At 32.8% G+C, this 13,150-nt stretch overlaps 1 protein-coding gene and 1 pseudogene across 2 annotated transcripts in view; both read left to right on the top strand.

Annotated features, from left to right (window-relative positions):
* The window catches only part of LOC146939080 (disease resistance protein At4g27190-like), a 23,855-nt gene extending 18,130 nt beyond the window's left edge, over positions 1 to 5,725 (top strand). The window contains exons 7-8 of the mRNA XM_085749725.1: positions 5,406 to 5,623; positions 5,717 to 5,725. Coding sequence (XP_085605851.1) covers positions 5,406 to 5,623; positions 5,717 to 5,725 — 227 coding nt within the window. The remainder of the gene's footprint in view (positions 1 to 5,405; positions 5,624 to 5,716) is intronic.
* Positions 5,406 to 13,150, top strand: LOC146939079 (uncharacterized; annotated as a pseudogene). The gene is made up of 9 exons (XR_015030005.1): positions 5,406 to 6,142; positions 6,231 to 6,867; positions 8,043 to 8,125; positions 8,378 to 8,440; positions 8,866 to 8,970; positions 9,025 to 9,195; positions 9,562 to 9,628; positions 9,729 to 9,877; positions 12,462 to 13,150. The product of XR_015030005.1 is annotated as an uncharacterized LOC146939079 (transcript).

Below are 13,150 nucleotides of genomic sequence, written 5' to 3'. Positions count from 1 at the left end.
AGGAAAACAAGTAAAGGAAACAAGTAAAAAGAGCGCAAGCGTGGAAATAAAGACTAGGCGTAACTCTCGAACCTCCCCAGTGAAGTCGCCAGCTGTTTTATCTTGGTTTTTGGGTGTCAAACATTGATTACGTTTGAACCTTTTTAACCGGTGATATCTTATTTTTTCTTGGGAAGGGAAAAAGTAAGCAAAACCCTTGAGAATCGAGGTCCGGGAGTTGTTTTCGATACGGGAAGGTGTTAGGCACCCATAACGACTATAGTATCCTATAGGAACCGTCTTTATTTTCTACGCGCGCGCTTTATTTTTAAATGCTACTTGAAAATGATATTTACACCTAAAAGTTTTCTAAGTGAAGAATTGGAGGGAGAAGAATGCGTTTGAATTTTTATTTTAGTTGAATTGAAGGAATTTTGTTCCTTGCCTACGTACCCGTTTAAGGGATCAAATCCACCGTAGTTCTCTTCCAAAAATGTTTTTGTTTTTGTTGGTTGATTCTAAGTTTGAAAATTGGAATTTTGAAGAAATGGAGATTGAGAGGCCTTAAAGGCATGAGATTGTGAAATTGTGAGGTTGAATTAGTTATTTTGCAAAAGAACTCTAAGTATGATTTAAAATTCATTGAGATTTTATTTAAGAAAATAAAAGAGAAAATGCAAAGGATTTTTGACTCCTATATTTTTTGGAAAAAGGTTTTCAAGTGATGTTGTTCAAGTTTTTTGGAAAATTGATTTTTCTAAATGTAAATCCTAAACATTCATCTAAACATGCAATCCTAAACATACATCTAAAAAAAAAAAATATCTATGTGATGTGTGTGCATGTGTCGGTGCTTGTGTCGGTGTACATCATTAGAGTCCATTGTCCTTTACATCATTGGCCTAGATACATGCTATGGTCTTGCAAGAATTTGAAATTGCATAAAAAGTAAAGTACAAAAAATCCTAAGTTTTTTACATTCTAACTCTTGGTAAAAATTAAAGTGCAAGAAATTAAAGTGAAGGAGGAGATGAAGTATGGAATGCTCATGATGTATGAAACAATGAACAAATGGTTAGTAATAATAGGCATAGGGTAGTAGAAAAATTGGCAAGGAAATAAAGCATAAAACATGGTAAAAATGCAAGAAAAAGTAGCAAAAATGCACTTAATAAAACACCAAAATTCCAAGGCAAATGCAAGAGACTCATAACTCTCCATTTTGGCATTTTTCAAAGGGTCTAGGTTCAGCCCCAATGTGAGAGTTATGAGAAAATGACAAGTCAAGAAACTATGGTATTTTATTAAGCCTATTTTGCACTAATTCACATGTTAAAGAATCAAGTAACTTGCCATATAAGGAGTCAATTATCACATATCACAAACCAGCACCAAAACACCAAATCAATCACCAAACAATACTCCAAAATTATTCAACAAACCACAATTATTATGAACCAAACAATTGGAATTAAAACATGCAAAAAAAACTTCACAAAATTGGACAAAACAACACAAAATTCAAACAATTTCTCCATGTATTTTCTCTAACAATTTTCAACATACAAAATTAACAAGAAACAATCCTAAATCGTTCAACAAAAATTGCAACAAGAATTCACCAAACTTTACAAGCTTTTCATCAAGATTTTTCAACAAAAAGTACAAGAAAAGCATTAAACCAAGGCAAAATAATTTTCTAGTATTTCTTGATCAATCTTGACATGCAATATATCAAAATTGATCAAAATATACTAGAAAAATTATAGGAATTTTCTTGGAATTTTTCAAAGAGATTTTAGGCATGCAAAGGTGTATTCAGCAGGAAGTAGCGTTTTAAACAGCAAGAAAAACATAAGAAAATAAAGTATGTGTAGAAAAGAAGCCCAAGCCCAAGGTGAAATGGATCCTGGATCATCCAAACGCATTAGGAGCGTTGGATTGATCCAGCTAGATCTAACGGTTGAGGAACAAGAAGAAGAAAACCAAGTGAACCGGTCCGGTTCAAGCGAACCGAACCGGTTCGCTTACACCTATAAAAGTCATTTTCGGTTTATTTCCTTCATAATTCCTTCTTCTTCCTCTCTCTACAAACTTTTATGCTGTGTTTGGAAGGAGAGAGATAGGAGCGAGAGAGATAGGAGAGAAAGTTGTTGTTTCTTTAGTTTGGAGGATGGAAGAAAGTGAGACGAGAGATTAAATCATGGTGGGGTCCATGAGTTTTTTCATCTCCCCAAAACAGCGAAGAAACTGGAGAGATATGTTGGATATCAAGACTTTTCCAATTTTATCCTTTCCCTTTTGCCCTGTATTAGATAAATGCCTACTTGCCCTGTATTATAACTAATAACGTTTTGAAAAGTAATAGAAAAATGTAACTAATAACACAAATAAGCCGAAGTGGATATGTATGATATAAATTATAAGGTAACAAGAAGAATAACATACTCTATAAAAAAACTCAAATTGGTACTCTACCTAGTCTATCTTACGAGAGATAAAAAAACTCAAATTGGTACTCCTATAATATAATTGCTTCATTATTAAAATAATAATTAAATTAATTTAGTGATTAATAAATAAAATAATATATCTAAATTACAATCAAATAGATAAACAATTCAACTTTTAAAACAATGATATTTTTGTCTTTTAACAAATCAGTCGCACTTCTCTCTCTTCTATTTCTCTCTTCTTTCTCTTACACCAAACAACCCATCAAATCTACTCTATTTCTCATCTATTTCTCTCTTCAGATACTCTCTCTCACCTATTTCTCTCTTTTCACTTTCTTCTCATAACCAAACACACCCTTAGTGAGAGAAGGTCTGCAAATGCAGCCTTCTTCTCCGATCAACCTCCACCGGTCCGGCGCGGTGGCCGACCACCACGAGGTGGCGGCACCACCGCACCGGAAATTTTTTTTTTGCCCGATTCAATTTTTTTTTAGCTTTTTAACAATCCTTTTTTGTTCTAATCACGAATCCGGGCTTAGTTTTTCAAGAAAATCAACGGTGAACCGTAGATCTAAGTTTGAAGTTTGAAAAATTTTGAACACAATTTGAAAAGAGGAAAAGAGAAGATGGTTACCTTGTGATTCCGGTCCGATTTGCTTCAACCGCCGCGTTTCTAGCCGTGATGTCCTTCCCTCACGCGGTTCCGGTATTTTTCCGTGATTTTTCTTCTTCTGCGTGAACAGTGAATTCGCGTGAACAGTGAATTTGCGTGAACAGTGACGCGTGAACAGTGACGCGTGAACAGTGGACGTTGTTCCTCTGCACCGATTTGGAATTTGTGAGGTTTGTGTTGGTTTTGGGAAATTATGGAGGTTGAATGTGGTGGTTATGGAGGTTGAATGTGGTGGTTATGGAGGTTGGAGTGAAATTTGATGGTGGTTGAAGGTTGTTAGGGTGGAGGAAGTGGTGGAGAAAGTTAGTTAGGTTGGAGGAAGTGGTGGAGAAAGTTAGTTAGGGTGGACGAAAAAAAGAGGGAAAAAGAAAACTTGATTTTGTGATTTTTTGTATTTTGTGGAAAATGATTGAAAATAAAATTGGTGAAAGAAAAAAAATGATTAGTTAATTGTATTTGACCATGACCTTGACTTATTTATAGGTGATGTGGGAATGCTTGGACCAATGAAACAATGCCATGTGGCACTTGACTTGTAACAAACCTTGACTTTGACTTTAACAAACTTAAAAAGGGATTAAAATGCAAATAACAAAAGTACAAGGACCAAAATGAAAATTAAAACTAAAATTGAATTGAAAAAGTAAATTGAAAATTAACGTAAGCGAGACGATTAAAAGCAACAAAAATGAATCAGAAATTTTATGTGAAACGACCAAAATGCCCTCAGGGACTAAAACGACTCAAAATGACTCAGATGCAATTTTAAAATGGTTTTTTGACATGGAATTGAAGCAAGAGTTTATACAAGCAAATTAAAAGACTCAGAGACAATTTTTAGAAATTAAACAGGGTTTTTACACATGAAAAGACTAAAATGCCCTTAGGGGCTACACTGACTCAAAATGACTTCAAACGCAATTTTAAAAATGGATTTTGACATAGAATTGAAATAAAGACTTATTCAAACCAATTGAAAAGACTCAAACAATTTTTAAAGGACTAAAATGAGCTTGAATACAGGAAAAGACTAAAATACCCTTTTATATGAAATTTGCAAGTAATATTGAAATAAAATGCAAAGAAAGATGTAATTGATCAGAGACACATCAAATGACTTGAAATACAAGAAAGGAAGAATTGAGTTAGTATTTTTAGGTCCAAAATTAGGGTATAACATTATCCCAATGGGTTTTTCTGAGATAAGGTTTTTAATGAGGCAGAAGTTGAGTACCCTTGAGCATTTTGACTTGGATTTTCGTCTAGTTTCCCCAAGTGTTTATGTATCTTTCACTTCTTCTTCGGATTATGTTTTCTGAGCTGTTTAATAAATGAATTACATGAACCAATGCAATTTTTAGGTGTAACCTGAATTTTTAGGTTGTTTGGATAATATAATCCAAAAAATTGAAGTAATAGTTCGAATTATATAATTTAAACAGGAACAAAATGAGAAATTTGGATAGCGAGCAAGAAGCTGTTAGGTTAGGAAAAGAAAATCTTAGTTAGAAATACTTACTTCATTCTTCTTTGTTTTAGTAGTTCAGTTGTGACTTGCACATGCTATATACTTTCTTGAACTCAATAGAGTTGAGTGTTGTCCAATTTAGAATTTTTAGTTTCTTATTTGTTTTGGTTTTGAATCGTAACACCACTACAAGAAAATGTAGCATTTGCTACAAATATTTTAACCGGGATACACAATATTTTAGCGACTCGCGTTTTTTTAGTTTGAGATTAATGATTCAAGTCTTTAAAAAATAAAAATATTCTAATTCACGATTCATTGTTGATTCAGATTTAAATGGAAGCTGCTCTAATATATTTAAATGATCATGTTTAAAATAGATTCATTAGCTTCAGATTTTTTTGGGGCATCAAAATAAGATCCTTCTGTTTTTTGGTTAATATAGTTTGAGAATTTCGTAGGGGCTTGAAGCATTAGAGTGTTGTTTCTAACACAATGAATGAGTTGAAAGAGGTTTTATAGGAATTCAAGTCATAATATGTCTTTATTCCAAAACAATATATACTTTATACTTTAATTGAGTTATCCATGAGATTTGTAATTAGTAGTTGAAAGCTTGTGAAGTTATGGTTATAAAATTTCAACATGGTAGTAGAAGTGCATCAAAAGTTACTAAGTTATCCATTCATTGTAATTAAGAAAAACTAGTTGGCGAAAATGATATAAAGATACCATACTCAACACATAACAGGACCTAGTTGGCGAAAATGATAGTAGTCCTTCAAGATATTGAAATAGTCTTAAGGTCAGTGGAATTTGATGTCAACAGGGTTAGTGATGACGCTATTGAACTGTGTGATCTTGTCGAGGAGTTTCCTGAACCCATTGTCAATTGGCAGGATACTGGACACTTCAATATCCTCGATGCTTTTTATCCCAAACTACAGAGGTATGCCTACACCTTTCAGAACTACATATTTGTTACTAGGTTGTGATGCAGGAAAAAGTGTCTCCTGCTGGAGTCAAGCCTCTTCGAATTACAGGAAGGTGAGTATTGTTTGATTGAGATTGACAAGAGAGTTCTGTTTTGAGAGTTCAAAAAAGGTTTTTGTAATCAATACAGGTTTTCATTAATTATAGATAATTTAAGCTCATCATTAATTAGGAGTGACATAAGAGGAATACTTATTTGGTTTAATTTTGAGTTTCTTTTCATCGGGATTACATTATATAATTACATTGCAGGAATCAAATTCATATTGCCTTGACATATTGAACAGTGCTCAATATCTTGAAGAGATTATAATCTCTAATGTACCGAAGATGAAATCTGTATTTATCGTATCTATTGCTTTAAGAATGTTGGAAACCTTGACAATTGAGAAATGTGATGAATTGAAGCAAATAATAATAGACAGTACTGGAGATCATAACAGTACTGGTGGCAATAATTTTGGTAATGTCTTCCCAAAATTGAAAAGGCTCTACGTTGAAAAGTGTGTGCAATTGGAATGCATATTTGGACTCAAGGAATGCTCGCAGTTAGCTAGTGGTGATTTCATCAAGGTATCCCTCTTTCCACATATCTTTGTTGTTTGTGAGATTAATTAACACAGTTTACTATTTTGGTAATATTTTGTGCATGTCCAAATAGGAATTGAGTGGCAATGAAGAAAACGGACAACAAATGAACTTGAGTTTGGAAACCATTGAGTTGCTTGATCTGCCTATGATGAAGTGTCTTTTTGTGGGTCTCAAATATTCATTTGTCCTTAAAAATCTTAAAACGATGGAAATATATCGATGTGAAAAATTGGAAATTGTTTTCTCTGCATCTGTTATAAGATGCCTACCACAATTGGTTAGTCTAAGAATAGAAGAATGCAAAGAGTTGAAGTATCTCATTGAAGACGATTTGGAAAATAAAATTGTTCAGTCTTCAAACACATGCTTCCCAAATGTAGAAAAATGCAACAAGTTAAAATATATATTTAAGGTTTCCATTTATAAAGAGTTTCCTGAGCTAAAGGCTATGTTCATAAGAGAAGCAAATGAATTAGAGGAAATATTCAAAAGTGATAAAAAAGATGAGGTTGAAGAAATATCCATCAGTGAAGTTGATATTCCAAATCTGGAAATTGTAGCATTTGCCAACCTACCAAGCCTCTGCCATGCCCAGGGAGTTCATTTTCAGACAGTTAAACATCGTTATGTACTTGGTTGTCAAAAACTCTCTCTAACTTCAGCAACATCCTACACATTTGACGATGACATTTTCAGCTACAACTTAGGTACACACTTTGCCAAATATTTTTCATAACCATTACAAATTTCATGCAGCAATAACAAATTTCGTTGTGAGTATTAAATATCATGCAGCAATAACAAATTTCTTCTTATTTCTTGTGATGCTTATCATAATTCATGAATGTGTGTGTTTTACAAAGTCCATTAGAATATAATAATGACATGAATATACAGTCACTTTCTATATGATGAATACATATCCTTTCTCAAAGATTTCAAAATGTATATGTGATTTTAATTGCTTTTGAAATATGCACATTTCTATTGAAATAATCTAAAACATATCCAAACAACCTATTTCTTCAACTATCACACCTACTCTCTCCGTTTTATAATACTTGCCGCTTTTGAAGAATAATTTTGTTTCACATTACTTGTCACTTTCAAGTTTCAATGCAACATTAATTATTAGCTTCACAATAATACACTTAGATCATCCACAATGGTGGATCTTTCACCTATTTAGCACCACATTAAATAAACACCTTCATTGTGGAGTATAACATATGGGTGCTTATGGAGGAGGGTGTGGATATGGAAGCACCCTCTCTCTCTTCATATTTCATGAGTCTCATTTAAAAAATCTTAATAAAATGAATAAATTTTGTTAAAAATATAATGATATAAAGTTATTGGTGGGGCCTGTTTAATAATTTCTTTTGAGGTGCTAGATTAGAGAAAATTGGTGCTTATTAAGTATTACCATAAAATTGGTGATGTGGACATAGGGGACCCACTTAAGCATCCAATATTGGGTGCTCTATTGTGGATGATCTTACGTATTTATTGTATAGAGAGAAATAATATAATTAAATAATAAATGGTTACAAGTTTTATAGAAAAATACACACATAATTTCATCAAAAATAACAAAATTTATTTGAATTCTTATAATGTGTGAACTCCTCAAAAGCGACATGTATTGTGAAACAGAGTGAGAATATATTACGATGCTGTCAATGACGTCGTATAGTTATTTGTTTTATCTTTAATATAAACATTTCTATGTCTTTTTTAATATTTAAAAATTAACTAGTTGTTTTAAAGAATATAAACAATTGAAGCATTTAAACTAGAATGGTTCAAGAATAAGTATTTCTAATATGTAAGAACTCATTGAAGCTCAACAATCTAACAAATTCTATAATATTTTATATAGATTATGATTTGCGTTGTCGATTTAAAGAAATACAAAGAGAGTGCTACAAAGCAGCATCAGAACACATATTGACTTCTCCGCAGGTGAATATACAATAACCATATGAAAATGTCTTTGAATCAAATATGCTACTTTTTGTCCACATGAAAACGAAACAAACAGAAAAGGCCATCAGCAGCATTAAAACCAACAAATTCTGAAGTAATTTGCAGACCATGTCAAATTCCCTTGGATATTCCTCCCAAAATAATTACTTATTCAATGGTCTAAGGCCATAGTTAGTTATGGATGCAATTAATCGCTCAAGATCAATAATGCATCTATTCTTCTTACAGGAATTAATGGATCAACATCCACTTGGAGAAACTGATACCATCAAACCTTCTCAGGGATATAATGTAATATAGTACCATCTCATGACTCATTGTGCATATAAAAGTGTTGTCAATTCAATTACAAAGTGCTGTGATTTCGAAAGATGCTGAAAAACTGCAACGCCCCATGTGCCTAGCGGAACAGATCTGTAATACTGGGCACCTAGTGCCCCAGATCATGTGCCTAGCGCAAGCCACATCAGTATAGGGGACGCCTGGTGCAACGTCCCATGCAGCCGGCACAAGCCACAACCGAAAAATGTCTGAAAACACCCAGAAACAAGATTTTCGATCATAAAAAAACACTTTTCCATCATTCATACATGAGATTTTAAGGCATAAACACAACATAAAGCTAAAAAGAAATATTAAAGAAAATAAACTTTACTTAACCTATGTTACTTAAAAATATGCTGCAACTAATTTACATTTTCATGCTATGCAATTAGTTGGAGGGTTCTACATCAGAAATAACAGCAGCAGCAGCAACTGTGTCCACCATTACCGAAACAAAGAAAAAGAAACCTGCACAAGAAGTTGTTCCTAAACAAAAGGCATTTCCATTTCCCGCTATTTTGATTGTACTCTTTTTGACACTTTAATTGAATTATCCTAGAATCTTAAACATCATTTTACATTTAAAGCAGGGTATCCAGATAAATATTGAAGAAGGAAGTGCCTCAGCTAATGTGAAGACAATAAAGTCGTCAACTCATTCAGATGTAGTAGGTTCATCATCAGGCCAGTTAGTTACTTATGAGTGCAAAACATCTTCACATGTGAGTTTAGAGTTGTCATGTTTTTTATTCATTATTTTCCACGCAGTTGCATTCCTAAGAATCAAGTTTTAAACTAGTTTTTGTGTAATTTTTGTGTTTAGTCTACTGCTTTTCAATCTTGTATCATTTTGTTTTCTACTTTTTATTATATCTGTTGTCAAATTAAGCTCTCAGGGGCATCTGAAAATGTGTCATTACTAGTGTCACTTAATTTAATAATAATAATCTCCTCATTTCCCAATTTTATTTTTAAAAAACAGGACTCTTTCTGACTTAAATATAAACAGCTAGAAATAGTAATGTTAATCCTATACATATTAAGACTTAATATATGATAATGTCATTTATTGATTTGAATCTGTGTAGGAAGACGGTGATAACCAAATAGCCCCGACTTCTTGTTCCATTTCCACTACAGAGACCAATGACCAAGGTGAAAATGCTTTGAATATTTTTTTTTTCTATTCTTATGTTAGTTCAAAATTCATCACCCTTTTGATTTTGAACTCTATTCTTTTCCACATGTTGTTCAGGTTCTCTAAATGATGATCTTTCAAGAAAGTAAGCTCAAATATTGAGGAACAATTTCTTAAGGATGATGATATAATAGTTTCCAAATCTAAACCCTCTCCTAGCATCACATTTCCTGTTGTATATCAATGTCCTCCGGTGCCTTGTAAAGGTATTTTATAGTTTCGTTTTTATTTTTAATTAACTTTGTTGTATTCAAATAGGCTTAATTATTCTTTACTATAATTTCAGAGGAACCTTGTCAAAAAGTAGAAGATTTAAATTCTTTGCTTGTCAAAAGTGAGCTTGAGCAACTGGCCTCCAAGAATCATTTGGATTGGGGGAATTTTTATTTGTTGAATGATTTCTTTGTTAAGCATCCTTTTGTCCGTTTAAAAGACACTTCACTTAGTAATAGATACAAGGGTTGTGCCTACAATTAACTAGCTGAATTCGAAGAGTTATTACAAGATGCACAAAGGTTTGGTTTTGATAAGGATTGGTTGGATGGTGTCGAAAGGCGCACTTTGTGTCCTGATAGGCAAGTCTCTCGAGATGTATTAAAGAAACTATTGGATTCCAAGGAACATGTTACCAAGGAAGTTGAAGTGTTGCGCTTGAAGATAGGCATTTTGAGTGAACAAATGGAAGTTCTTAGTGAACATGTGGAAGTTCTTAAACATCAACTGACATCCTCTGAAGCTGTTTTGGAGAGTATCAGTCAACAAGAGGTGGCTTTAAGTGCCCCTGTTGGCTATTAGACTGCATCTGTTTGCACTTTAAAGCTTTTCACTTTGGGAGCTTTTATCGACCTTGTATTCTAGATTCTTTAAATAGGATGAAATTAGGATATGTTGAATTTAGATTTTGTTGATTTTGATCACTCCAGGGTTCTCTTTTCTGTGATTTGATGGATTGCTCTGCACTCTTTTTCCCTTGCTTAGGTTTTATTCCACTGGGTTTTCCTGAGATAAGGTTTTTAATGAGGCAGATGTTAAGTAATCTTGAGTATTTTGACTTGGGCTTTGGTCTAGTCCCCCCCAGGTGTTTATGTATTTTTCATTTCGTTTTTGGATTATATTGTCTGAACTGTTTTCTAAAAGAATTGCAAGAACTAGGGTAATTTTTAGGTGTAATTAGAATTTTTTTAGGCTGTTTGGATCATATAATCTAAAATATTGAATAACTAGTTCGGATTATGTCATTTAAATCCTTTATTATAAAAGCTACACTTGCTAAGCTGGCATGTTAGCCCTAATCCATCCTCAGTTTCCCTCCCTAATCCTTATTTATTAATTTTGTTAAGTCTGCAGCAATTTAACCTAATTTTTTCCCTCCACTAATCCCTTATTAGGTTTGCAACCTAAAATTTTGGCTCTAAATTTGCATCATTAAATGCTAATCCTCAACCCTAAAATTTTGCCTCCAAATTTGCATCATTAGTTTGTGATTATCTATGCTACCTCAACAAAAACCCTAATATTTTCCTCTTTTTTTCCCTTACCTATCCATGATTTTTCTCGAACAACAACTTCTTGCGAGGAAAAATTTGGGGTAATAATAATAATAATAATAATAATAATAATAATAATAATAATAATAATAATAATAATAATAATAATAATAATAATAATAATAATAATAATAATAATAATAATAATAATAATAATAATAATAATAATAATAATAATAATGGTAGAGCTTACTAGGAGGCAAGTTTACGAGACTATACCAAGTTGTATTCATGGTTTTTTTTTTGTACAAGTTGGATTCATGATGTTATTCTTAATGAAATGATAAGTTTGCTTGCCTATAAAAACAATTCAATTTCTCCAAGTAGCATAAATCTCTATTTTTTTTTTACATAAACCATAAATCTCTATTCTGACTTCATATTCAATACTTTTTTTACATTCATGAACAAATCTTATATCATTCAGATAGAATCTATAGAAGAAATTGAATATTATTACATTTGTTATTTTTGCTGTTCTTTTTAGTCCTCGCAGGCATAAAGATAGGCTATGGTAAAGAAAGATTATTTTGATTGGAACAAATTTAAAGAAACAAAAGTAAAATTTATACCACGAGATACCAATTATTTCATCTCTTATACTTTACTTTTATATATTACAGTTTATTCGACCCGTACGGCGCTCGGGTCAACAATCTAGTACGTAGTTAATGTTAATCAACTCAGTCAACCACTCCCTACATCTCACCCGTAGATCTCATAACCTTTCATGTATATTAATGATTGATTCCATTTTGATGTTTTTGAATTATCTTTTCATTTTAATGCAATTTATGAGGAAGATAAATATAAATACTTTTACAAATGTTTTTTAAATCCGAATGTCTTCCCTACCTCAGATTATGACACCATGTTGTCCAGATAGATAAATTGACGAAATTAGTTTTTAAGAATTGTGGGGGGGTGAGAACAGAAGGTTACAAATTCAAATACTCCATGGGCCTATCCAACTTAAGATCTATCCATCAACAAAAACCATGTTACTATATATCATCACCAAAACCGCAAACCCTAACTTCTCTGAACTCATTTCCATATCTTCGCCGCGCGGTGGTTAGAGTCGTAGGTTTAGGTTTCCGGCGAGATGGGTAGGGTTATCAGGGCACAACGTAAAGGAGCAGGCTCTGTTGTATCTAGTAAAGGTATTTTATTGTTTGGTTTTTATTTTTAATTAAGTTTGTTGTATTCAAATAGGCTTAATTCTTCTTTCCTATAATTTCAGAGGACCCTTCTCAAAAAGTAGAAGATTTAAGTTCTACTTTGCTTGTGATGAGTGAGCTTGAGCAACTGGTCTCCAAGAATCATTTGGATTCTGGAAATTTGTCTTTGTTGACAGATTTCTTTGTTAATCATCCTTCTGTCTATTTAAAAGACACTTCACTTAGTAATACATACAAGGGTTGTGCCTACAACGTACTAGCTAAACTATTGAAATTCCTCAAAACCCATAGTATATTGGAAGTATTGGGGTCATTCCACTCTGAATTTGTGGAGTTATTACAAGATGCGCGCAGCTTTGGTTTTGATAAGGATTGGTTGGATGGTGTTGAAAGGCGGGCTTTGTTTCCGGATATACAAATATCACAAGATGCCTTGCAGAAATTATTGGATTCCAAACAACAGGTTACCAAGGATGTTGAAGTGTTGCGTTTGAAGATAGGCATTTTAAGTGAACATGTGGAAGATCTTAAGCAACAGTTGACATCATCTGAAGCTGCTTTGGAGAGTATCATTCAACAAGAGGTGGTTTTAAGTGTCCCTATTGACTATTAGACTATATATTTTTGCACTTTTATTCATTCATTAATAATTCTTTAAATAGGAATAATTTAGGTTTGTTGAATTTAGATTTTGTTGATGTTGATCACTCTAGGGTTCCCTTTTCCATGTGATTTGGTGGATTTCTCTGCA

The sequence above is a fragment of the Medicago sativa genome, chromosome 3 (genome assembly GCF_051527215.1).
Source record: "Medicago sativa cultivar Bolivia chromosome 3, Bolivia_mono, whole genome shotgun sequence".
Taxonomy (NCBI): domain Eukaryota; kingdom Viridiplantae; phylum Streptophyta; class Magnoliopsida; order Fabales; family Fabaceae; genus Medicago; species Medicago sativa.
Note: the sequence above shows the minus strand (reverse complement) of the source record. Positions and strands in the feature narration are given on the sequence as shown.